Source organism: Palaemon carinicauda, chromosome 6 (assembly GCF_036898095.1).
Source record: "Palaemon carinicauda isolate YSFRI2023 chromosome 6, ASM3689809v2, whole genome shotgun sequence".
Taxonomy (NCBI): domain Eukaryota; kingdom Metazoa; phylum Arthropoda; class Malacostraca; order Decapoda; family Palaemonidae; genus Palaemon; species Palaemon carinicauda.
The window spans coordinates 4,268,567-4,296,091 of NC_090730.1; the positions used below are offsets into that span (position 1 = coordinate 4,268,567).

At 43.5% G+C, this 27,525-nt stretch overlaps 2 protein-coding genes across 4 annotated transcripts in view; one reads left to right on the forward strand and one right to left on the reverse strand.

Moving 5' to 3' along the window:
- Positions 1 to 25,715, forward strand: part of LOC137642387 (uncharacterized) — an 82,781-nt gene extending 57,066 nt beyond the window's left edge. The window contains exons 5-6 of one of the 3 annotated variants that reach the window (XR_011044766.1): positions 2,756 to 2,853; positions 3,246 to 3,959. The gene's annotated coding sequence lies outside the window, so the exon portion shown is untranslated. Of the gene's footprint in view, positions 1 to 2,755; positions 3,960 to 25,541 lie in introns of those variants that run through there. The other 2 variants (XR_011044765.1, XR_011044764.1) reach the window with 2 other exon arrangements.
- Positions 4,391 to 27,525, reverse strand: part of LOC137642344 (collagen alpha-1(XVIII) chain-like) — a 137,844-nt gene continuing 114,709 nt past the window's right edge. Inside the window, exons 24-25 of the mRNA XM_068374838.1 lie at positions 24,765 to 24,880; positions 4,391 to 5,552 (exon numbers count right to left, since the gene is read on the reverse strand). Coding sequence (XP_068230939.1) covers positions 5,231 to 5,552; positions 24,765 to 24,880 — 438 coding nt within the window. The 3' untranslated portion in view covers positions 4,391 to 5,230. The remainder of the gene's footprint in view (positions 5,553 to 24,764; positions 24,881 to 27,525) is intronic.

A 27,525-nucleotide genomic window follows, 5' to 3' on the forward strand; every position in this document is an offset into this window, starting at 1 on the left:
TATGACATAAGAATGGCAGGCGTAGTGAAGATTACAGAGGTGATAAGAGTGTGACGGCTGAGATAGTATGGGCACGTGTTGAGGATGAATAGTGGGGAGGGCTGGGAGGAACGTTAGGGGAAGGGGGAAAGATCGAGAGCGGATAGAGAACTAAAGGTTGAGATAGGTGAAGGATGATATGGAGAGAAGAGGTTTAGTGGAAGACAATGCCTTTGATGGCATTAGGCAACATACTCCTTAATGTAGGGATAACGGGGGGAATGAAGTACAGCATCTCAACAAAGGCTCCCAAGGTGATCAAGAAAGATGATAACCTTATTAGATGAAAAAAGAAATTATTGAGACGCGTAATCAAGGTACACGTGTGGAACCTGGCAGAAATGTACAATTTTAGAACGTTGATAATTTGCACAATACTGAGGTAAAGAAAACCCAAGCAATTAATGCTGCTGCAAAACAATGGCTGCATATTCTAGATAACATTGAAAACTTCCTTCTCATCTTGATCAATGAGAGGCAGTTAGGAGGTGATACTATAATTGAAAACATAAATTTGTGTGCAGAACTTTTGAAAAAATTAGCTGAGCCAGGTATAATAGCAAACCATAAAAAAAAAAGAAAAAAAAAATTAACATTCAAAGCAAGCCATGGCCAGTTTGAAAACTTCAAGAGATGAAGAGGCATCCACAGTGGGTTGTGCGGAATAGTGAGGCTGCGAACTCCAATGTCAAGGCAGCTGAGATATTCATGTCTGAATTTAAAAGGTTCGTCGATTCAGTCTTGGATGCCCCAACAAGACCAGTCTTTGGAAAAAAAATGCCCAGGAGGTGCCTCATTACTACAGAAGAGAAAGTAATTTCCAGTCAAAAGTCCATGAAAGACAATTAACCCTGCTGTTCTGTGCTAAAGACAGTGGGGATTGCAAAGTTAAACCCCTCCAGGTGAATCAATCTGAGAATCCATGAACATTTTGAAAGCACAAGGTGCAGAAAAAAATAAGTCACGTGGAGATCAAATAACAAGGCTTGGGTGACAAGTATTTTGTTTGTCGAATGGGTTAATGAGGATTTTGGACCTGAAGTCAAAAAGTACCTTATGGACAGAGATCTCCCAATGGTCTTGCCCATCCTCCAGCTATTGAAGACGACCTATTGGACAAGTTCAAATTCATCAAGATACTGCCGCCCAATACTACTACAATTTTCCCCAATACTACTACAATTTTCTTACCCATGGATCAGCGGGTGATCTCCAACTATAAAAAATCTGTACACAAAAGCAATGTTCAAGCGATGTTTCGAGGTCATTGAAGGGACCAAGCTCATCCTACGAGAGTTTTGGGAAGTACATTTCCACACGACAACTCCTCAAAAGGATTGATAAAGCCTGAGAAGGGGTCACCAAGAGAACCCTCAATTTTGCATGGAGCAAACTGTGGCCTGATTGCATCACGGAATGTTGTTTTAAGGGACTTGAACCCATGCAGTAGGAGGCAGTTGATGATGAAATTGTGTCCTTGGGCAAGACAATGGGGTTGAAGGTGGACAGGGACTACATCAGCAATTGGCTACAGGAACATAATGAGCAGCTGATAACTGAGTTGCATAAGGAGCAACAATAAGAAACAGTGGAGAATATTTCATCTGGGGAAGAGGAGGGGTAGAGTGACAAACCTCTCACCTTGAGTGAAGTAATAGAAAAGTTAAAAGTGTGGAAAACCCTAGAAAATTTTGAAGAAACACACAACCCAGACAAAGTTTAGGCAGGCAAGCCTACGTCACATTTCCATACAATTTTAAAGAAAAAAGAAAAAGTTAATCTCTAGATAGATTCCATGTCAAAATTAAACTAAAAGAAGACGAGAAAGTGTCTAAAAAATGTAAATTAAGTGATTCAGTTAGTTATAGTGAACGCCATTCAAGAGAATGATATTTTACCAGAAGGTACAGAGGGAGATTCTCCCTCCATGAAATGACCCCTGTTGCCTCTCGTCTCCTGTACGCAAGCCACGACTCTCCTCAAAGGTAAAATGCAAGTTAATTTCTAATTTTTATTGTGAATTATTAATTTCTATTCATTTCTGATGTTAGGAGCTATAATTTCTTCTTTAAATAACATTACAAACCTTTAAAAATAAGTATATACAGTATGTGCATTTATGAACATGTTGATCGCATCAAATGAACTATCTTTATTTCTTGTGGGAATAATTTTGGTTAACGAGCTTGCTCCTGGAACGAACTAAACTTGTATACTGAGGTACTACTGTAACTCCCTTGGCAAGTACCAGGATTGATTACCTTATATTATTCCAAAATGTTCATGGTGTAGTTTCATTAAAAAATATCTAGAGAAATATTTGTTACTGTATACGCAAAGATTACAAGTATTATGTTTAATCATTTTCATTGAGATGAGAAGGGCAGAGAATTTTCATTTAATTTTAATTGATATGTAAAAGTGATTATGGTTCTTTGCTTACTTTACATGCAAGAAATAATTGGTTCTTCCCCTTAAATTCATTAATAATTTATGGTAAGGATATTTTTTCCATAGAATATTTGTTTTATGAGAGACAAATGGAGCTTTGTTTTACTTGATGTCCCCACTATGAGGAATACAGTATTTCACAATGGAAAACTCAACAAAAGTAAACTTACCCATAAAATAAGCATAAAATATTGTAAATGAATTAAAACACAATAGCTATTCATACTTTACAAAGCTTAACCCCCTAATTTCTCATACATTTCAGGAAATGAGAAAACTTTAGTTGCAAGGAGATGTTGACCCTACGTACATTTTCAAATGCCCTAAGGAACAGACAAGTCTTGTCATCTATTAACATTTTAGGTAAATTTTACTTTATCACTAGTACAAAATTAAGGATTTATAAAATATAAAAATGCCATAGACCTAAAGGAGATGTTTATGTTTAGAAAGTTCTGAGCAAAATAATAAAGTTACACTTTTGATGATGGAAATTCTAAAGCAGTTAATTTCCAATAGGTTGCTCTTTATTTTCAAATGAAATGTAGGATCAACATTTCCTTTCCTTTACTCACACATTCATGGGAATTAAATAGGGTTTAATCTGACTGTATGGTAGCAATACCTATAGCAGTATCTGTTATCTCCTACATAAATATAAAGAACACATTACTGGTATTAAAATTACATACAGTATGATGATGCAACATTATCCAGAGATTCTAATTATACATGATTTATCCATCCTTTTAAAGATAATCCTAAAAGGAAGACAAATATGGAGAGCATTTGCTTCAAATAGATAATCTACAGCCTTGGTTTGAAGTGGACAAAATAGAAACTAAAGGCCGACAAAATAGAAATCGTAGTTTAGCTTAAACTGAGAAGGTAAGATAAAATTCTGGCTTAAAATGGACGAGAGAGGGGGTAAGGGAGTTTAAATTATTGGAAGTGACCAGGAATATGGCCGATTCACTTGTAGATTAATAGCCCTATTGAAGTAGTTTCCTTCATTAGAGTTCTTAAAGCCATGTTAAAACATCTGGTTGGTGCTCATCCAGTTCATTACAAAGTTATTTTTTTTTTAATTAGCCGCTACACATACGATGGGGGGTACACAGAGAACAACATTTTTAAAAGCACAAGTGACTCTTCACATGACATTTTAAAGAGCAAGCAAATGGCAAAAATGGAAGATCAAATAGCAGTGGCATTTTACTTCTCTGCAGAATAGCAACTGCGGTTTTCTTAACAGATAGGAACCAACTTGGCTGAGCCATTTAAGTAGAATATAGATATGTATTTACACTGCTGAAATGTGAAGATGTGCTTTCAGTGTACATTTTTTCTACTGCACTGATTTCACCAAAAACATATTATAAAAGCATCATTTGAACTTATTAGTATCTAGAATTTAGAGATAATTTTCTCAGGAATAAGTCAGTCCCTATTTAATAGATTTGATATAACAATGGAGTAAAATTGGAAATTTTATTTCCTTAAATCCTATTATAAAAAAAAATTAAGGATTAACTTTTTGAATTTTAGTTTTGAGTAATTGTTTCATTACCTTTCATAATTAATCAAAGACCAGCAATAATGTTGAATTGCATGGTATATCATTCGGCAATAGCCATTATAGAAATAAAAGATGAGAAAATATAAAATTTGTTCCCTCTAAACATTATAATTTTCAATATTCTGATAAATGTTAAAAGGACAACTGTTTTAAATATAATCTAAACTACAAAACATTTCAGTTCATATTTCAGAATATGATTTTTTTCAAATAAATAAACTATGGCACTCTGGAATTTCAAAACAATTCTCCTACATTTGCCTAATAAAATCCAGTACCTACAATATAAGGTAACAGTTACTTATTATATTTATGACATTGTGATGAACACTGACCTTCACTTATCTTTTATGAATACACAAGAATAAGACATTACCAAATGTTTATTCCTAGAAGAAAAAGGTAAACACTTATGCTTTGGCTCAAGTCATTCAGTTAAGATTGTTTTTCTTCTTTTCACTGGACCTGAGAAGCCTTAATTATAAATAATGTTCCTTGTACTCTTGACATTAAAGTCAAATTCTAAAATCTTGCACTCATTGCTGGTAAAGTGTCGAATTTTCAGTGTTCTAAATCACACAAAGTAGAGTGAAGAATGAATCTTGAGGGAGAGTGGTCACTGAAACTTGAAGCAGTTTCTGAGTTATCTCCTCTTTTATGGAGACCTTGCAAAGCGAACTACCAGAAAGCTACTCCTGGTTTTGCTAAAAGAGCTACAACGGCTAACATATATTGGTAACACTGATTAAGACTTTTAAATAAAGCAGCTTTACCTCCAAAGAGCCACGACCCGTAATATTACGTACAACAACAGATACTGCTGTTGTTTTGTGTCTCTGTGACTCTTGAGAGAATAATTACAAGGTGAAAATTGTTGTTTCTTAACAGGTAGATCACAATACAATCATATTAAATATAACTGTCCATCAGTAAGGGTTGGATATGGTACTCCTTAGTTCTGGCATATTGTCCTGTACAAAGAAATGTTAAGGTGGGGTTCTATTGTTTAAATCAGCACCAAATATAAGTAGTAACTTACTGTCATGACTTTTTCACCTGTGGAAGTTTATTTTTAAGCAACTTTCACATTTATTTGCCTTTTTAAGTGACTAAGATCACTCACTGTTTGAAATACAAGTATAATTATTGAAAAGCTGCTTCTCACACATTTTTTTCACTCACAATCTTATGTAAGAATTCTTGATACTCTTCACTGGTCATTTCCTGATCTACAGACGAAGAAGTGAGTGAGGAGTGAGGTGCATAGCGTCTCCGCCTAAAGTGGGCTTTGCCAGTGGCTTCAATGCACAAAACAGCAAAGGAATTGTGGCAGCCCATCCTCTCCTGACCCAGGAGGCGATTCTTGTGCAGTGATGATGCTAAGCCCACCACGTCTTTGGCATTCGTGTGCCATGCATCACAGTAGGATGAGAGAGCCCTTTCACCATCCAAGTTGGAGCCATGCCAAACATATTTCTGTGGCCTGAAATGAAAATAAATTTAAAATTATTATTTAGACAGAAATACAGCAAATGCAATCCAGTACGTAATACTCCTCTTTACGTTGGTTCGACATGTCACTTCCGACTTTACGTCGCTTATCCTTAAATATTAATTTAAAAAAGAAAATCTTACGCCATTTTACATGACTTAACATCAATCTCTATGTCATGCAATAACAATGAAAAAGGACTAAAAAATTTATAAAAAATTCTTAATATAAAAGGAATATCGCAAATATTTAAATTAATTTGTATAATTTCTGTGAATCTCCCCTGATGCTCATACTGTATTGCTGTACTTCTCCAGAACCCAGATTTAATCAATACTTGCAGTATAATTTTAAATTTTAAAATTATCCCATTTCGTTTTATTTCAATAAATACATGCCGTTAACAAGGGAATGGAACTCTTGCGTAAGGGTGAAAAGCCCAGGTTGTGGCTTTGTATAATCTAGTCTTCATCATCATCGTCGAACAGCCGCAATCACACTAAGATTGTTTACTTACTGCACTCACATATGTCTTCCCTTGGTTTAGTTAGCAATTACTGCCTAGAGTGTGCGCAGGAATTATTTCAGAGAGATCATGATCCAAATTTCTTTTGTGTATCATGTTGGGGGCAATACTATGATTTAAATAATCATTGTGAAGTGTGTGTTTCGCTCCTGGTACCTCTTGTGGAAAAGTGTTTCAATGGATGCCAATCAATTTAACAATTCAAAGTGCAAAAAGAAATTTACTCTTTATTCAGGGGAGACACCACAGAAGACTAGGCTACTTGAATATAACCATCTCTCAATAGTGATGAACTTCATAAGCTCTTGATATCACATGCTTTCTTTTTAAACTTCAGAAATCTAGTGAATTCTCCTTTAATGATATCACTTGCTTTCTTTTTAAACTTCAGAAATCTAGTGAATTCTCCTTTAATCTTGGTAATTCTGGTTCTCAAACCCCTCATAGTCATTCTAATTTCATTTGGTAACAGTTCTGATCACACACTGCGCTAGACAGCTTTGAAAGCCTTATGCAGAGATTCAAAATCTTTACATACAAAGGTACTTTAGTTCCTTCGGCTGCCAACCCTTCCAATTCCTCAATCCTAGTCACTCTATAAGACAGCTAGTGTGAGGCAGAAGACCAAGCATGCATAATGTACTGATCCAAATATTCCTCCGCTTGTTAAAGCAAGTGCTTCTCACCCGAAAGGTAATAAAAAGTCGCAGTCTCATATTACTTATGTGGATGGCGTGGCATATTGTATGATTCCCTTAAATTCACAAGAAGTGAACAAAGTTTCAACTAATTTGGATCATTTTCATCTAGTTTCAGATGACAGAGTTTGCCATTTGCTTGTAAGTTCTGCCACTAGCTCATCTCACTATACAGTAATGATACCGGAGTTAATGTAGGTGTTAGTAGAGCCAAAGATAATACGAAATAACACTCCAGGAGCTACCCGTTTCAAAGGGTAAACAAACTGAGAAATCAGCTGATGTTCACATGCATTCTTCTTTGTGTAACCTTATGCAGGGATGTACCCAAAACATTATACTGTAAGGGTAAGTTCAGAAGTATCTTATTCCACCAAATTTGTAAAAGGGTCTAATCCAAGTCAGTTTACACACCTTAACTCTTAAACTTCATTATGAAAAGAGATTCAAAGAATTGTCTCTAATTTAGATAAAGACTAGAGATTCATGTTACCATTTAGTGCTTACTGTAGACCCTCTTTAACAGAGACGTGCTAGCTTGTACAAGACTAAGTTACCCGACCTCGTCTTAGAAGGCAATTTAGTGACCAGTCTTGATCCAGTCATGGTGCCTAACAAAAAAAAATCTCAAAATTCAGGTTATGCAAGTATGGTAACTAAAAAGACAGTTTGTTCCGTAACTGGAATACAAAGCACGCTATTTAATAGGGGGTATTACTTTCGGTGTAGCTGAAATGACGAGCCATTAATTTTTAACGGGTTTACTACCCACACCGCTAGTTAGCGGGAGTAGGGAAGGGTAGCTTGCTATCCCCCCCTCTCACACACCTGTGCTTAAGCTCACTTTGCTCTCAGCTTGGATGGTGGTCAGACATGTCCACTCTCATCCTCGCTGTCATATTGGCAGCTATTTAATTGCTTTTGTTCTTTTCTTTTTCTAGTTTCTGTATATGTGAAGTTGGCCTCTGCAATCATGCGCACCTGCCCTGGGTTTCCCGACCGCCCCTGTGGAACATTCATGACGGCGGTCGAGACTGATCCTCACGCCGTTTGTCCTTCTTGTAGGGGCCAATGGTGTGATATTACCAACACGTGTAGGGAGGGAGTAGTCTGCCTCCCAATGGGAGAGGTTTTCGCGATGACGGAAGAAGTCCAAACGGGATATTTCTCCTTCGAAGGTTGCTTCAAAAGGAGAAAAACCCAAGGCCTCTTCTTCCGTTGCCCAAACCTCCTCCAAAGCTCCCACTCGGTCGGTCTCTTTCGAGAGACAGTCGAGTGGTAGCATAGACCGATTTATTGTTAACCAACCTCGGGTCTCGAGAGATGACGTTGCCTCCCCTAGCGAAGCAGCTCCACCTCTTCCCCCTGGGGCCTGGGGAGGATATGTCACTAACCTCATTATTTAAACTTTAGTCCTCCTTGGGGCTTACGGGTTCACCCTCCAAGGAGGTTTTGCTTAACTACATCTGATTAGGTGCTGCTGTCAAGCAATCGTCGTCACCATCAGAGGTTGATCCTCTGTCTCTTGTTGACATTGTGGTGTCAGAGGTATCCAATGCGGTCTCACCCATCTCCTCTTCCACTCCAAACTCTACGGTAGCTGACGGCTTAGTTTCTCCCATTCCTGATCAACCTACTAGGGAGAAACTAAGTCCATCGTCAGTCTCTTCTGCTAGTGCTTCTCTCCCTTGGGGGAGTTCACTTACAGAGACTCCTCTTCGGAGGACTGCAGAAGGTCAGCTTGCTGATCCAATGGCCCCCAGAGGGCGTATTCGTTGGAAGGCTCGCCTCCCCTCACCTGCGGTGAGGAGACGCCTCTTAGGTTCAACATCTTCGATGCAGTCCCTCGCAGAGGAGCCTCTAGACCAATCATCCGTCACTGTACCTGCATTGGTCCTGGACCTCTCTGCAGATCATTCGCGATCTCCTTCGGTGGAAGGTCGTCCTTCCACCCGACAGACCTACCGACCTGCCGTCGGCGTTCCTTCATGGGCCTAACAAGGCTCCATCCAAATGTGCTATTGCACGCCAACAACTTGCGCTACACACCCACGAAACCTGACAAGCACTCATTAGTAGCTCGTCAGGCCCCATCACTACGCGCTGACATTCATCCTAACCCTAACACAGGGCTTCAAGAGTGTACGCGCCAACATGCGCATACACTCCAACAAGAGCATAGCTCCATCACACACCATGCGTGCCCTCATGCACACAGGCACACACGATGTCCTGCTCGCCAGTTCTTGCCTGTGCAAACTGCGCCCACGCGCCAACAGTCTCCTACGTGCCCGCGCCCATCTGCGCGCCAACACTCACCTGCGCGCCATCAATCCCCTGCGCAATGGCGCTCCCCTACGCGCCAGCACTCTCCCGTGCGCCAACATTCTCCTGCGTGCCATGCTGCGCACCATCCTACGCTCATGCATGCCATGCTGCGCACCATCCTACGCGCCCAACATCTCACTCTCCTGTGCACCATGCTGCGCACCATCCTACGGGTCAGGTAAAATCTGCACACCAACTTTCCACTGATAGCAGGACTTCTGGGATGTCAGCCATGCTGCCTTCTCCCACGCGCCAACGCTCAACTGTGCGCCAGCTTTCTCCCGCGCGCATCCGCAAGGCTATGTGCGCCATGCGCACGCTCATCAATCCTCTCCTAGGAATGCGCGCCAACAATCTCCCGCGCGCCCCGCATGAATCCACTGCGCGCCCCGCATGAATCCACTGCGCGCCCCGCATGAATCCACTGCGCGCCCCGCATGAATCCACTGCGCGCCCCGCATGAATCCACTGCGCGCCCGCGTGCTAGGGAACTTTCTCCTGCGCGCGCCCTACAACGACACGGACGTGCGCAAACACTCCCGCGCGCTCTTCGTGATAATCCTGCGCGTGCCACCAGTCTCCCGCGCGAGTCCCGATATTCTCCCTCGCGCAAGCGCCATTATTCTCCCTCGCGCGACCGCCATTGTTCTCCCTCGCGCGACCGCCATTGTTCTCCCTCGCGCGAGCGCCATTATTCTCCCTCGCGCGAGCGCCATTATTCTCCCTCGCGCGAGCGCCAATATCCTCCCTCGCGCGAGCGCCAATATCCTCCCTCGCGCGAACGCCAATATCCTCCCTCGCGCGAACGCCAATATCCTCCCGCGCGAGACTACACATCCCAAAGAACGACGTACGGCAAGGTTGCCATCGCCTCATTCCCGCAAGCGCATGCCACCGCGCATTGTGGAGAAGGGAAACTTCCAGAGGGGTCCAGGATACCAAAGCTACCACAGGTGAACCCACCAATTATAGTGACTCCTCCCAGGGATCCTTCAATCCCTTTCCCTTCAAGGGGTATGTCTGACAGTGCGATAGTCAGCCAACAGCCCTGATTCGGTCCCCTGATCAGAGCCGTAGCTCAGGCTTTCAAACCTGTCTTCTCTGAATTGGGACACAGAAGAATCATGGCTTCTTCTACCTCTTTGAAGAGAAAAAGAGGAGTTCCAGACACGGTCACTTCCCCAGGGACGAAACCGAGTCCACGCAGACCTTCGAGGCAGGTTCCTTCTATTCCTCAGACTGCCTCTCCTTCCCTTTCAGACGAAGATTTCCCATCTCCAAGGGAATCACGCGAGGAGAGACTTTCCCCCATCGCACTAATGGAGGAAACCTCTCTTTGCGCTGAGGGGTTCACTCAGGGATTGGATGGAACATGACACCCTCATCAAGGTTGGAGTCTTATATCCTCCCCATGAAGGAATCTAAAGACTTCAAAACATTGCCTAAGTCCTCCACTAGGACTAGGATGGAGCCAACTAGCCACTCAGGGAATGTCCACGACTCCCCCCAAGAAGAGCCTTCGGGATAGAAGGAGACTTCTTTGCAAGTTCTACAGCAGGAGGAGACCAGCAAGAGTCAGAACATGCATTTTGGCAAGTTCTGACTCTATTGAGGGCTCTCAACGGGTTTTACGACCCAGAGATCCCACTTCAAGAAGGCAAAAACACGGTCTTAAGCAAGTCTTTTCTACAAAGTGTTCATCTCTCTCGTTTGCGAGAGAGGCCACTCATAGAGACTCCTCTTCAGAGGATCGCTACTGTTGAAGGTCAGCTTGCTGATCCACCAGCCCTCATGGGCGTCATCCCTTCTCTCAGAGGTACGCCTGTGGCAACACCTAATCAGCACTTCATCTTGGAGGAAGGTTGTTTCCCCCTTCCGAGGGAGAACTGCCTGCATCTTAATCACTTCACAGACTCAGACTGCTGTTGCCATCTTTGCCTAGACTACTCTCCCCCCTTGCTGAGTCTCTATTCCTTCAGGGGCTGAGCACAGTCTTAGGCAAGTCTCTCCTTATTGCATGCCAATGCTTACCTGCGCTCTCATATCCACGATACCTCTATTCCAGCAATAGCGGAATCTTCGGCGCCCTCCTGCGCAGTTGCGGTCTCAGATCCAATGCGCCAGCTCTTGCTAAAGAGCCAGTGCTTGTAGATCCAATGCGCCAGCTCCTGCCAAAGAGCCAGCGCTCACCTGCCCACCAGTGCTTGCCTGCTCTCCAGCGCATTCACCAGAGACTGCGCTTCAGCAGAAACTGAGCACCAGCATCACCCGCGGGGAATCCTTGGTCCCTGTCTCTTCTGAAGTTTCTTTTTCCTTGACAGACCACCATCAGCAAACAAGAAAGCATCAACAGACTGATCTCTAGATCACTGTTTGCTGATGGCTAGTTCACGGTTTGCTGATCGCTAGCTCGCCAATCACCACATCGCCAATTGCTAGCTCAGCTCTGATCATTGACCTCTAGTCCCTCCAATTACTAACGATCTCCGATTGCTACCATTCCAATCACCGATTGCTGGCAATAACCAGTCAACAGCTTGCTGATCACTAGATCACCGATGGGCAGCTCATCTTTCTTTGATCATTGAACTCGGCTCTCTGACCTCTGACCAGCCCACCGTCAGCTCGCTAATCTCTGATCAACCACGAGGGACCATAGTCAGCTTGCTGATCTCTGACCAACCAGGAGGGACCATAGTCAGCTTGCTGATCTCTGACCAACCAGGAGAGACCATAGTCAGCTTGCTGATCTCTAGCTCACCGATCACTGGTCCGCGATCGATCGCTGATCTTCAATGGCTTGCCATCACCAAATGACTATCATTAAACTCATTTATCGCCAACCTACCTTGGCTGACTGACCAGACAGCCTTCATCTGCCTGTCAGTTACCATCCTCGGCTCACAGACCGCCGATTCACCGATTATCGGCAATTCGCCAGCAGTTCGTGACTCGGACTTACTAGTCAACCTCTGCCCGTATTTCCCTAGATCAGAAGGTATACAACATACTTCTCGCTACTGGCCGTTCGCCATCACACTAAAGTGATCGGCGAACGATCGACAACCTTCATTCCCATCAGGGCGCATGGTAGGGTTAAGCATGGCCTTCCTTCTGTTAGTTAAAGGAATTCTCTCTCAGGGAAGAATTCTTCCACAGGATATCGCTTCTGATCCTTTACGCCACGAGTCAAGATCCCAGCGTCAACAATCTCCCATGCAAAAGGATCCACTAGGATCTGTCTCTTTGGGTCGATGTCCACACCATGTTGGAGTTCGAACTAGGGCTAAGACCTCAGGTCTTCATTTGCACACTGGAACTAAAGGACACATACTTCCAGGCCCAAACCATCCATCTAGGAAGGGTGGAAGATTTAGTTTAGACAAACAAGAAATACCAGTTCAGGGCACTGTGCTTCGGTCTTTCCACTACACCCATCCTGGTCTCACAGGATCGGCTTCTGTCTCCTCCGTTTCGGGACGACTACGACTGACTGACCTTAGCAGACTCGGTGGCAACCTTGCATTAGCACCAGAACTTCTGAAGTCCTTTTACCAAGATCCAATGATCAAGGTAAACCTGCGGAAGTCCTACCAGAAGACTGGTGTATCTGGGAATGATTTTAGACACTAATCTTCACAAAACTTTCTCAAAAACGAAGAGAACTCCCATCCCAGAGTGACTTGAGCCTGATTGTAATCAGGCCCTCAATCCCCCAGACATTCTGACCCCCATGGGACCAGAAGTTTGGACGAACCTCAAGGGATGGGTGTCAGTCCAGAATCTACAGAGCGGTATAACCTTCTCCTCCTTCCCCACCCCTTGGACTTGTTGCTGTGCTTAGAACACATCAAAAGAAGAGAGGAGGGACAATAGTGCTGCACCACACGACCTCAGCCCTCTGGACAGAGTCCAAAAGTACCTTCACTTAAATCTCTTAAGAGATGAAGGCCAACTTTCCAGTCCCTCAGCAGCCTCATCGGTTCCTAACAGACCACTCGGTGATGTGATGGGCGATAATACCACACACCACATAGAGGCTCACATTGGCAAGCAAGAAGGAACTTGCTCGTAGCCTCTTCCCATCTAACTATAAACACTTGAAAAGTCCGTTCGGTGCCACTATCAGCCCGCTTCATTCCAGACTAGAGGAATGTGCTCGCTGACAATCTGTGCACAGCATCTCAGATAAGGTATACTGAATAGTCTTTGGACCACCTTGTAGCCGACAAAGTCCCGACTTTACAGGGTCCTCCAACTAGGGATCTGTTCGCAACGCTCCTGAACTTCCGGCTGCTGTTGCTCCCCAGCCCTAGACCCCAAGGCTCTCTGGAAAAAAATACGCCAACAACGGTGGGTACAATAATGACGTTTACGTTTCGTCCCTGTTTTGCCTGGAGAAGGACACTCATAATGCTAGAACATCGGTCAGCCTTTCAAGGATTCTCCTAGCTTTGCTATGGCATTACGCAGAACGGTTTTCAAACCTTTTTGCAGCTCCTGATAGTCTCCAAAAGAACCCTCTCCACATCACAGACGACCCACTTCGACATCTACCACAAGCTATAGCTTTGCTATGATTGTACGCCTGGAGACTACCCCATACCTCTTTGCGAAAAGGTTGTCTAGATATCTGAGGAATTCCTCAGCATCAGTCTACCATACAGTATAACGTCTTGTGTGGTTGGTGTCATGTGAAAGTGTCTCTCTCCACTCGATACCTCTGTTCCAGTAATAGCGGAATCCTCGAGTATATGCAAGAGGAAAACACCCCCTATTCAGTTTCAACAGGTAAAGATGATCACTTAACCTTGATCCTTCACCTTCAAACTGAAAGGAAGGAACATCCTCTCACTACACCTTTCTTGACTCCTACGGACTGGACTTACAACTTGCCTTTCTCCGGTCGGAATTGAGACCTTCCTCTCGGAACATGGTTCAAATTCTCCGATCTCTAGAGACCTCCTTATGTTCCACTTCATCAGGCAACAAATTTTCACCTTGTTTAAGAAGACAATGTTCCTACACACACTGACAGCAGCCATACGAGTCAAGGAACTTCATGGTTTCTCTTTCGACATTCCCCATTAATGAGAAGGGCGAAAGGCAATGTTCAGTTTCGTCCCCGAGTATGTCACCAGAAGAGGTGACGGATCCTACACAAGTCTCCACTCGGTAACGGATGATCCAGATCATCCGTTACTGTACCCAGGGTAAGGTATGAGACTCTACCTTAAGAGAATGGAAACAGCCCACCCAGGTCCCTTCTCTTGTCATCAGCACTGGGAGAGACTAAAGGAGGTTATCACCAAAACATCATCTCAACATGACGACTCACGATGTCAGGGGCATAACTATGCCCCCCGGTCCTTCTTAGCAGGTTACTCTGTCGGATGTGAATGCTCCAGGTCTTTCACAACCTTTCTTCTGCAAGACGTGACCCACAGGAACTCGGTACAATCTCTATCGGTCCAATGGTGGCTGCACAACAGCTGGTTGTATATCTCAAGCTCCTTATTAGACAAGTAGCAGAAGGTTGAGGGCACTGTTACCCGGTTTTAGTCTGCGTGAATGGAAAGATTTGACTGACTCTTATTCTTTTCTTCATCCTACCCTCTCATGGGGAAAGCAGCATCCTGGGTTCTCTGCATAAGCTGACCTCAAACCACTGCAGGTAAAACATGCTCCCTTGGCGAGGTGGTATTGGGAAAGTCTCGGTTACATCAGTTTTTCCCTACAATAGACTCGGAATAACTTTACCTAGACAGTCACACTTTTGCATGTCTCAACACACAGCTTGCGTAAGCCGCGGACCTTGCGTAGTAAGGTTTTAACGAGGGCAGGGACTCCTTATTTTTAAGTACTAACATACTCAGATAAGCAGCTCTTGGGTAAAGCTAAAAGCCAGATTGGCAGGGACGTCCATCATTTCTAATGGGTGAATCACCCCTAATAAATAGCGTGGTTTGTATTCCAGTTACGGAACAAATGACTAATTCGTTGATAATTTGTATTTTTCCTAACTATACAAACTTTAGCTATTTATACAAACTTGTCCGCCAGCCCTAACCCCCATTGAAGTCCTACCTCCAAGCAAAGTGAGCTAAATCACAGGTGTGTGAACAGGAGTGGTAGCAAGCTACCCCCCTACCCCCTGCTAACTAGCGGTGTGGGTAGTTAACCCTCACTAAATTTTAATGGCTCGTCATTTTAGCTCCACCGCAAGTATAACCCCTAATAGATAGCTAAGGTTTGTATAGTTAGGAAAAATACAACTTTGTCATATTAAGAGACAGTCTGGAAATGTCATCATGATTATGTTCATCAATTGTGGAGATCAAGAGCGCAGAAGATAGTATGGTTCAAGCCCATAAGCGTGGAGACCTTGCACTTACATGTGAAAGGCAGTACATTCCGAGTCCGCACAAATGGAGACCAATTATGTGGATCACAGGTGCTCGTGGAAGGCAGTATGGTCCGAGCCTGTACTCTAGAAGATCTTGCATGTATGCACAAAAGGCAGTACGTTGGGAGTATGTACACAGAGACCTAGCAAGTGAAGCATATACTTGTGGAGACCTTGCATATGGAGTGTATACAGTACTCATAGAGCCAGTGTGATTGGAGATCGGGAGTGTGGAGACTGTACGGGTGTAATTCTGTAGTGCATAGAGAACTTTCGGTGATGGTGTCAAGACAGTCTGCAGTCGTCCTCACATTACTCTTATGAAGGGGAGTTTGTTAACCACGATCCTTCTGCTGGGCTGACTTCTTCCATGGCAGTGACTTCATTGTCTCAAGAATTATTGAAAGGAGGATAGAAAATAGGGTAGCACCCTTTACCCGATCAAGGGTACGAATCCTTGGTCTTTTCTAGTAACAGTCTTGTGAACACCTGTGCCATATACCACTCAGTGCTGGGAACATTCTTGGTTGTAACAGGCTAGTGAACACCTGTACCATGTACCACTCGGTGCTGGGTACAATCTTAATTCATATCACCGCTCCAGCTTTGTACCATCCTCACATATGTGGAGAGAGATCATCAGAGACATACCTACATTGATCAGTTATCTTAAATGATGTCTTCTTCAGTTGAAATAGCAGTGCTCTGTTAAGGGCACTGCATTTAGTACAAGACCAAACACAGGTGCAGAAGCATCCCAAAAGCGAGAGGCATTATTCAGGAAGGGGGAAGAAGAACAGTGCCCTTCCTCCTGACCTGCAATGTGTGCTCAGCTCCATATGAGAGTAGTGTGTGTTAACATTTCTTTCCGCTATGGGACAACTCTCGACAAGAGACCGAGCACACAGAGAACCCCAATCATAGTTGGAAAAACACAACAGGTCAACTATTCCATACATTGAGAAGTCATGTACTCTTGTATGAATATTTCATAGGCCAAAGAAAAATCTCTTAAAGAATATCCTAGGAAGAGAAAGATTGTTAAGCTGTGGCCAGACTCAGGATGACCAAGGTAACTTCTTGATGGCTATAAGCTGGAGTAGCATCTTTATCTGTTAAGCCTTCTTCAAGCTCTATAGACAAACAATCATTACCCATTCACTTACATCAAGCCCATTTGCTGAAGTGCCACCATTATTTACAGCCTACTGCATATTCGACAGCATGAGAGGAGAATCACTGGTAGGGGCCATTCTCAGTAGATCTAGGATTTCCTTCTTGTCTTTGTAAAGGTCCTATCTCTACCTCTGGTAAAAGGTAATGTGGAGGTACCCCTCACTCAGAGCCATATGCTCAGCATAACGCCAAGGACTCTAAGCCAAGGAATCTGGTAGGCTTGGTCTTGGTGAGCCTTGGACATAGTTGCCTGTTGAAAAGTCTCTATCTTCACCTCTAAAGGACGCTTGAGCTCATTTATGTTCGGCATGTATATTTTCCATGGATGCCATAAATTCCAAGTGACCAGGTAACAAAGTTGTATTAAGCCTAGGAACAGGAATAAAAAGGGAGGCAGGGGCAGCAGATATAGGGATGAGGGATTGAATCTCTCATTCTTGGCTGAAGTTTCAATATTCATGGGAAGCATTGAATAGTGTTCTCCATCGAGAAAATTTGAGATATCGAATAGTATGTGACACTCATGTCTTTCAGTTTCACCCAGGTGCCTTTTTTGTCATCAGAGGGAGGCTTTGAAAGTGACACCATACTACTCAAAACTGCCTTCATGCTAACTTTACCATTGGCAAAATATATGTCAAACTTCATGGCCTCTTATAGCTTTTCTGGACCAAAGAAGGTCGAGAATCACTCTCATTCCTGAACTTACAGAAGAACGTTTAAAATTCACTCATGAATGGCAGAGGCAAGAGACAATAACAATGTCCTAGCAGGACAATGCCCTAGAGACTGACCATATATACTGTACATATGATCAGTGGCCATGCTCCTTCTTCATCCAAGCTAGCAGTGGAGAGGGCTAGGCAATGGCTGCTGATGACTTGGCAGGTAGAACTACAGGCTTGCCCAAACTCCATATCCTTTGTTCACAAAGATAGTGAGGTTGCAGACTACAAGAGATATCGAGCTAGAGTGGGTCTCGAACTCCAGTCCAGCAGATCATCAGGCAGCAACGTTTCCAATAAGCTACCATAACCCTGCAGCTCAGACCCTGTCATTTCCAGATGAAACATTCAAATTTCTCAATTTTCCTTCCTCTGGGCTTTTGAGATACTTTTGTGCATCGGGAGAGTTTTTCAAGACTATCTGCAGAGGACTACTTATTTTAGGCTCGAGTACGAGATATGCCAGGCTACATATAAGGTTCAAAAGTAACCATTCATCTGATTATGTAAATGAACAGCACACTGCCAATTCTGTGTTGGAATGAACATCACTCATCATATTCCAAAGGTAATAACTACCTCTTAAAGAGCAAGTCTCTACATAAAAAAATCTATCCTTGTAGAAACAAATATGATATTTTAATTATAAAATAAATTTTTGAATATACTTACCCGGTGAATATATATAGCTGCAACTCTGTTGCTCGACAGACAAAAAACTGTAAAAAAAACTCGCCAGCGATCGCTATACAGGTTGCGGGTGTGCCCATCAGCGCCAACTGTCGGCCAGATACCATACTCAATGTAAACAAAGACTCAATTTCTTCTCATCCCACTGCGTCTCTATTGGGGAGGAAGGGAGGGTCGTTTAATTTATATATTCACCGGGTAAGTATATTCAAAAATTTATTTTATAATTAAAATATCATTTTTAAATATTTAACTTAGCCGCTGAATATATATAGCTGATTCACACCCAGGGTGGTGGGTAGAGACCAGTTAAATATGTTTACATCTTATGAGCTAAGAGTTTTTATTTCATTTTAGAAGTTATCAATATAACAAAAACAAAATAAATAGGTACCTGGTAAGGAAGTCGACTTAGACGATTACTCTGCCTTATAAGTACTCTTCCTTACGGAGCCTCGCGATCCTCTTAGGATGCTGACAGACCCCTAGGAGCTGAAGTATCAAGGGCTGCAACCCATACAACAGGACCTCATCAAACCCCTAATCTGGGCGCTCTCAAGAAATGACTTTGACCACCCGCCAAATCAACCAGGATGCGAAAGGCTTCTTAGCCTTCCGGACAACCCATAAAAACAACATTAAAAACATTTCAAGAGACAGATTAAAAGGATATGGAATTAGGGAATTGTAGTGGTTGAGCCCTCACCCACTACTGCACTCGCTGCTACGAATGGTCCCAGTATGTAGCAGTTCTCGTAAAGAGACTGGACATCTTTTCAGTAAAAAGACGCGAACACTGACTTGCTTCTCCAATAGGTTGCGTCCATTATACTTTGCAGAGATCTATTTTGCTTAAAGGCCACGGAAGTTGCTACAGCTCTAACTTTGTGCATCTTCACTTTAAGCAAAGCTCGGTCTTCCTCACTCAGATGTGAATGAGCTTCTCGTATTAACAATCTGATAAAGTATGACAAAGCATTCTTTGACATAGGCAAGGATGGTTTCTTAACTGAACACCATAAAGCTTCAGATTGGCCTCGTAAAGGTTTAGTACGCTTTAAATAGAACTTAAGAGCTCTAACAGGGCATAAGACTCTTTCTAGTTCATTGCCTACGATCTCCGATAAGCTGGGAATATCGAAAGATTTAGGCCAAGGCCGAGAAGGCAGCTCATTTTTGGCTAGAAAACCAAGTTGCAGCGAACAAGTAGCTTTTTCCGACGAAAATCCAATGTTCTCGACTCTTTTAGCCGAGGCTAAGCATACCAGGAAAAGAGTCTTAAGAGTGAGATCTTTCAGGGAGGCTGATTGTAACGGCTCAAACCTGTCTGACATGAGGAATCTTAGTACCACTTCTAAATTCCATCTAGGGGTAGCCAAACGACGCTCCTTGGTGGTCTCAAAAGACTTAAGGAGGTCTTGCAGATCTTTATTGTTGGAAAGATCTAAGCCTCTATGCCGGAAGACCGATGCCAACATGCTTCTGTAGCCCTTGATAGTGGGAGCTGAAAGGGATCGTCCTTTTCTCAGGTATAAGAGAAAATCAGCTATTTGAGCTACAGAGGTACTGGTCGAGGATACAGAAACTGACTTGCACCAGTCTCGGAAGACTTCCCACTTCGATTGGTAGACTCTAATGGTAGACGCTCTCCTTGCTCTAGCAATCGCACTGGCTGCCTCCTTCGAAAAGCCTCTAGCTCTCGAGAGTCTTTCGATAGTCTGAAGGCAGTCAGACGAAGAGCGTGGAGGCTTTGGTGTACCTTCTTTACGTGTGGCTGACGTAGAAGGTCTACCCTTAGAGGAAGACTTCTGGGAACATCTACTAACCATCGAAGTACCTCGGTGAACCATTCTCTCGCGGGCCAGAGGGGAGCAACTAACGTCAACCTTGTCCCTTCGTGAGAGGCGAACTTCTGCAGTACCTTGTTGACAATCTTGAACGGTGGGAATGAGTAGAGATCCAGATGTGACCAATCTAGGAGGAAGGCATCTATATGTATTGCTGCTGGGTCCGGGACTGGAGAGCAATAGATTGGAAGCCTCTTGGTCAGCGAGGTTGCAAAGAGATCTATGGTTGGTTGACCCCAAGTGGCCCAAAGTCTCTTGCACACATCCTTGTGGAGGGTCCATTCGGTTGGAATTACTTGCCCTTTCCGACTGAGACAATCTGCTATGACGTTCAAGTCGCCTTGGATGAACCTCGTTACTAGGGAGATGTCTTGACCTTTTGACCAGATGAGCAGGTCCCTTGCGATCTCGTACAACGTCAGTGAGTGGGTCCCTCCTTGCTTGGAGATGTACGCCAAGGCCGTGGTGTTGTCCGAGTTTACTTCCACCACTTTGCCTCGAAGGAGATACTCTTAGCTTTTCAAGGCCAGATGAACTGCCAACAGCTCCTTGCAGTTGATATGCATGCTCCTTCGACTCGAGTTCCACAGGCCTGAGCATTCCCGACCGTCCAGTGTCGCGCCCCAGCCCAAGTCCGATGCGTCCGAGAAGAGAACGTGGTTGGGAGTCTGAACAGCCAGGGGAAGACCCTCTCTTAGGTTGATATTGTCCTTCCACCAAGTCAGACAAGACTTTATCTTTCCGGAAATCGGGATCGAGACCGCCTCTAGCGTCTTGTCCTTTTTCCAGTGAAAAGCCAGATGGTATTGAAGAGGACGGAGGTGTAGTCTTCCTAGTGATACAAATTGTTCCAGGGATGACAGCGTCCCTACCAGACTCATCCACAGCCTGACTGAGCAGCGTTCCTTCAGCATCTTCTGGATGGATAGCAGGGCTTAATCTATTCTGGGGGCCGACGGAAAAGCCCGAAAAGCTAGACTGTGAATCTCCATCCCTAAATACAGAATAGTTTGGGATGGGATCAACTGCGACTTTTCCAAATTGACTAGGAGTCCCAATTCCTTGGTCAGATCTAGAGTCCACTTTAGATCCTTCAGACAGCGACGACTGGAAGAGGCTCTGAGAAGCCAGTCGTCCAAATAAAGGGAGGCTCGGATGTCCGATAAGTGGAGGAATTTGGCTACATTCCTCATCAGCCTCGTAAACACGAGAGGAGCTGTGCTTAGGCCAAAGCACAGGGCCCGAAACTGGTAAACCACATCTTCGAAGATGAATCTCAGAAAAGGTTGGGAGTCTGAGTGAATGGGGATATGGAAGTAGGCGTCCTTTAGGTCTAGCGAGACCATCCAGTCTTCCTTCCTGACCGCTGCTAAGACTGACTTTGTGGTCTCCATGGAGAACTTCGTCTTTGTGACAAAGACATTCAGAGCACTGACGTCTAGCACCGGTCTCCAACCTCCTGTCTTCTTCGCAACTAGGAAGAGACGGTTGTAAAATCCCGGAGATCGAAGGTCCGAGACTTTGACCACCGCTCCCTTCTCTAGCAAAAGAGATACTTCCAGTTTCAGGGCTTGTCTCTTTTCTTCCTCTCTGTACCTGGGAGAGAGATCGATGGGGGACGTTGCTAGAGGGGGTTTGCGTACAAAAGGGATTTTGTACCCCTCTCTGAGTAACTTCACAGATTGTTGATCTGCGCCTCTCTTCTCCCAGGCTTGCCAGAAGTTCTTGAGTCTGGCTCCCACTGCCATCTGAAGTTGCAGGCAGTCAGACTTTGCCCTTGGAGGACTTAGGTCCTTTCCTCTTCCCTCGTTTCCCTTCGGCACGAGCACCTCCTCTGCTGGAGGCTCTGCCACGAAAGGGCGGAATAAAGCGAGACGCTGGAGTGTCTATTCTCGGTCTAGCAGAGAATGTAGGCAAAGGGGGAGCTTTGCGAGCCGAGGACGCAACTAGATCATGGGTGTCCTTCTGAACTAACGATGCGGCAATTTCCTTTACCAAGGCTTCAGGAAACAGGCACTTGGAAAGGGGAGCAAAGAGAAGTTCGGATCTCTGGCATGGCGTAACTCCAGCAGACAGGAACGAACAGAGAGACTCTCGCTTCTTCAGGACTCCGGACGTGAATGAGGCAGCTAGCTCATTGGACCCATCACGGACGGCCTTGTCCATGCAGGACATAATGAGCAAGGAAATATCCTTATCTACCGAAGAGATTTTCCTGCTCAGGGCTCCTAAGCACCAGTCTAAAAAGTTAAAGACTTCGAAAGCCCTAAATATCCCTTTAAGAAGGTGGTCCAGGTCCGATGGTGACCAACAAACCTTCGAGCGTCTCATGGCAAGGCGGCGGGGAGAGTCTACAAGACTTGAGAAGTCGCCCTGGGCAGAGGCAGGAACTCCCAAGCCGAGAACTTCTCCCGTGGCATACCAGACGCTCGATCTAGAAGAGAGTTTAGATGGGGGAAAGGCAAATGCTGTCTTCCCTAACCTCTTCTTAGACTCTAAACAGTCTCCCAACAGCCGCAAAGCTCTCTTGGATGAGCGTGAGAGAACGAGTTTCGTAAAAGCAGGTGCGGTAGCAGGCACTCCCTATACAAACTCTGACGGAGGAGAACGAGGAGCCACAGAAACAAAGTGGTCTGGAAACATCTCCTTGAATACAGCCATGACTTTTCTAAAGTCCAATGATGGATGAGATGGCTTAGGCTCGTCCAGTTCCGAAGGTTGATCGTCTTGTGGTTCAGCAACGTCCTCATCAGCAAGTTCCTCATCTGAAAACTGATGAGGAAACGGCAACGGAGTGGGCAACGTCTGGCTCGCTGAGTCCGGTCGCACTGGTGCATGCGTGACGGAGCCGGACGCAACGTCATGGAACTGCTGCACAGTCTGTGAACTGTCAACAACCATGGGTGCGCGAGGACGCACAGCGTCCACCCGAGACTGTCTAGACCGTCTGGGTTGTGCAGTCAACAACATACCGGGTTGCGGAGGTTGACGCACCGCGTCAAAACAAGTCACCTCTGATGGTTGCTGAACGTCCTGAACGTCAACAACCACCTCCGTGCGTCGCCTAACGTCAACGTGCGGCTGGCAACCCACACTGGGTCGCATGGGAGGAGGAACCACCTCAACTGGTAGACGCGAGAAGGTAACCTCAGCGTCAACAGGACGCACAACAGACCGCTTGGAAGGTTGTTGGCCAGAAGGTTCAGCAGCAACCTTCTCTGAATTAAAGTCCTCCATCAAGGACGCAAGCTTGGACTGCATATCTTGCAGCAAAGCCCATTTAGGGTCTACGGGAGCAGGTGCGGCAACAGACGGGGTTAGCGACTGAGGCGGTACCGCTTTGCCTCTCTTAGGCGGTGAGCAGTCATCAGATGACGGCAACGAGTCCGAACTGACCCAGTGGCTACAACCGGGACGTTGGACTTGTCCTGAAGGGACCGACTTACGTTTTAAAGGTCGTGAGACCTTGGTCCAAAGTTTCTTACGAGAAACGCCTTCAGACGACGAGGTAAAAACGGGCTCTCTCGTCTTACGTAGGTAGGGGCGATCTTGGGGAGATACGCCTGATACCATGGAGGGAACGTCTATTCGCTGATCAAGGCCTCTCGAACCCATGCGTCGTACGACATTGCTTCTCCCCTGGGCTTGGGAGCTTGCAAGAGGTCCCGGACTAGGAGGACGACAGGCACGAACAGACGAACCCTCAAGCGCAACACTGTTCACAACACTTTCACTAGGCACTTTATCACTTCCCGCGGCACTTTGGCACTTTAGCTCCTTAACATCCGCCATGAGTTGATTGCGGTCACTTGCAAGGGACTCAACTCTCTCCCCCAGGGCATGGATAGCACGCATCATGTCAGCCATCGATGGTTCCTGAGTGCTAGGAGGGGGGTTAGGAACAACCACTACAGGGGAAGGAATAGGTTGAGGGGCATGAGGAGAGGAAAAATCTATCGACCTAGAAGAACTTCTCCTTAATCTATCTCTCTCTAGCCTGCGTGTGTACTTCTCAAATTCGATAAAATCGAATTCCGAAAGGCCCACGCATTCCTCACACCGATCTTCCAATTGACAGGTTTTACCCCGACAATTGGAACAAACAGTGTGAGGGTCGAGAGAAGCCTTTGGAAGACGCCTAGAACAGTCCCTAGCATTGCATTTTCTAAACTTGGGAACTTGTGAAAGGTCAGCCATTTTGAATTGGTCAAGGGAAAATTCCAAAAAACGGTCTAAGTCATCAACAATGAATCCGATATAAAAAAAGAGTTCAAGGATTTATTTGAAGAAAAAACCCTGCACAGCGAAAGCTCAAAACCAAAAAAGAGTACTTCACCAAAGATGATGGAAAAAACTCCAGGTTTCAACAGCGAGTAATGTACGTCTTGTCGACACGTCGACAGAGAAGAAATTGAGTCTTTGTTTACATTGAGTATGGTATCTGGCCGACAGTTGGCGCTGATGGGCACACTCGCAACCTGTATAGCGATCGCTGGCGAGTTTTTTTTACAGTTTTTTGTCTGTCGAGCAACAGAGTTGCAGCTATATATATTCACCGGCTAAGTTAAATATTTAAAACTCAATTTTTACAGTACTCTACATTCCTCACAGATACCCCAAGTGTTTTACCCCAATCACATCTCCAAGCATCTCTTTATTTATCTTTGTTCTGCCAAAACAAAAATAAGTGTTGACAGTTAGTCAAGTATATACAGCATATGGTTTCTCACATGTCAACTAACTGCCACTTTTACTTTACTACCTCGTTAACATTCTTGGATAACCAAAAAAAACTTGCAACACTTACCAAGTGGGGTCCTTCAAAACATTCTTTAGATCAAAACTGAAGATTCTAGGCTTCTGGGCGAAGGTTCCTCCAGATCCTGAAAATGCATCTCGCCAAGAATTAAACAGGATCTCTCCCTGAAAATGAAGGAAGAAGGATTAAAAGTAAAGCATAGTTTCTCAGAAAATAATGCTTTTTTGAAAAATAAAATAAAAAAGAAAAACTAAATGTTTTGGAAAGATACAAAGTCAGCTGATCATTAAAGATACTACCCAAATTTGGGTCACTATTAATAATAAAAGCACAGGATTTAAGCATCTTATGTTTAGGAAGGACAAGAATATAGCTAACCCAGAGAAATTTCTCTGTATATGTTGCTCGAGTGGACATTTACTATACTATACAATTTTATGGATTACCAAAGCATTAATTTTAAACCAGGCACCGTAGTTATCTTTTCAAAACTAAGGACAAGTGTTATTACATAAATTATTGTTCATTCACATCCGAAGGTTCTAGACCTAGAGATATCAAAGTCTGTTCAGAAAAGGGTTCCAAGCATACTTTGTGTAAATTGATTTCAGTTGTACAGCACAGTATCGCATATGACTTGTCATTTTTTTTCTATGATGTTCTTATTTCTCCTCTCTGGAAGCTCTGGTTTTATCATTTACCTCCAAGACTAGAAAAATTTTTGTTTTCTTTTCTTTTAACAGACTTATGCCTCTGGTAAAGTATTGAAATAACCTAGCGGTTAATGAAAATTCCCTGATGGCTTTTGGTCCTTTGTCTTTTCAGTACCTATGTCTTCTTCCTGATTTGTTATCAACTGCTGAGGGAATTATTTCTGGGCAATCATGATTCGCATTCTCTTCATGTCTCTTGTCGGGGACAGCATTGTGATTCCATTAATGGTTATGAGGAGTGTGAATCGCTTAACATTAATTTTTTTCAAAGCTGTTATAAAATAAAACTGATGAAAAAATTTACTATGAAATTTATTTCAACCTCTAATGCTGTTTGGCAATGGCCACTTTATTTAACAATTGTGCCATAAAATCATCCTGTAATCATACTTGCTAAACTGCCTGTGGTGCGAACCTACGAAAATGTCCAAACTACAACTAATTGAGTTGGAGTCAAAATGAAAAAAGGAGCAAGCTAGGTTTATTCCTGGCATTCCATGCATCTCTTTTTCTCTGGTATATTCAGCAATAACTATGCCTTAGAAATGGTGCTAGAGGAGCATTTCACGGAGCGACACAGGTCGAGCCCAGAAATATAATATTGACCTTTCACTAATACAGTAGCACCAAGAGATCTATAACATTGATTTTGTAACGGAATTCTCAAGCATGTTGTGTTTTGGAATATTTAGTTTGCCCATTTTGGACTTCTATATGCTATCTCCTCAATTAAATTTTCTTATAATGGACATACAATAGATATTGTAAGCTAATTTCCAACACCTTGATTAATTAGAAAATACAACTTGCTAGCAAGATGTATTCTGCCACTATCTATTCTACTGAGAAATAAAAAAGTAAACAAATAGGGTGAAAATAGTTAGTGTTTGTTTGGAATGCTTGAGGAATTGAGTGCTCAGGAAGCAAGGAGGGTAATGAATGAATGAATGATTTAAAGTTTTCAGGCATCCTGACATCTAAGGTCATTGACGCCGAAGCAAGGAGGGTAATTAAGAAGTTTATGAATGGAAAAACACATTATTTTACCAGGAAAAGTGTATAGGATACTGAAGGACTGATAAGGGAAGAACAGTTTAGACAAGGAGGTATGTGTGGATGAAGTGTTAACAAGAAATTAGTTGTGTGGGAAGATTGACAGAGAGGAGAAAAGTTGTGTGGAGCACTTAACCATGAACCTAGAAACAAAAAAACAATAAAATCAATAGAGAGGTAATATGGAAGGTGATGAGAATGTGTGGTATGGATAATTGTTGAGAATAATAAACAGTTTTCACAATGGAAACAAGGCAAATATTAGAGTATAAGGATGGAAAAGTTGCTTGTTTGGTGTAAAAGTTGGTTCAAGACAATGTTAAGTTTTGTCATCATAGCTGTTCAATATCTTGATGACTGGGGTGATGTGACAATATGTAGGTACCGTGCAAAGATTTGGAACAAGAAAGTGAGTTGTGAATGACTCTTGGAACAATTAATAAGAACCAGTATTGATCGAGGATGGTGAAAAACTGCAGAAGCTATTTACAGAGTAGGAGAGTAAACATGAGTATAGGTAACCAGGAAGATGAAGCAATGGATGTTAATATGAATGTTGGAAGAATGGGAGCCTTTGATTCTCATAATTATCTATCAGGGAGTAAACATAATGGAAAATGAGACAAGATATGAATTAAGAAAGTGTATTTTGAAGGCTATGGTTGGAATGTATAAGGGGCCAAATGAGCTAACTTTCCTGAAGTGAAAATGAAGTGTAAATCTTGAATAAATATGAAAGAATAAAAGTTTGAGCTGTAGAAATACAGTTTGTAAAGTATTGTATATGTGGCATCAGAAGGATTGAAAAGGAGATCCTTAGAGGTAGTTGTAAAAAGGGAAGTGTGGCTATAGGGACAAATCATAATTTTGAGATAATTTGTAATATGTAATAAATGAAAGATGATAGTTTGTGAAGTGTATAAAATTTAGAAGATCAGGAAAAGAAGACAGAAAATGCTGAACAGTTCATTTAATTGAGGCATTATAAAAGAAAGATCTGAATATCCAAGAAGCTCAAGTGTGTGTGTGAGCAAGGTAAAGGT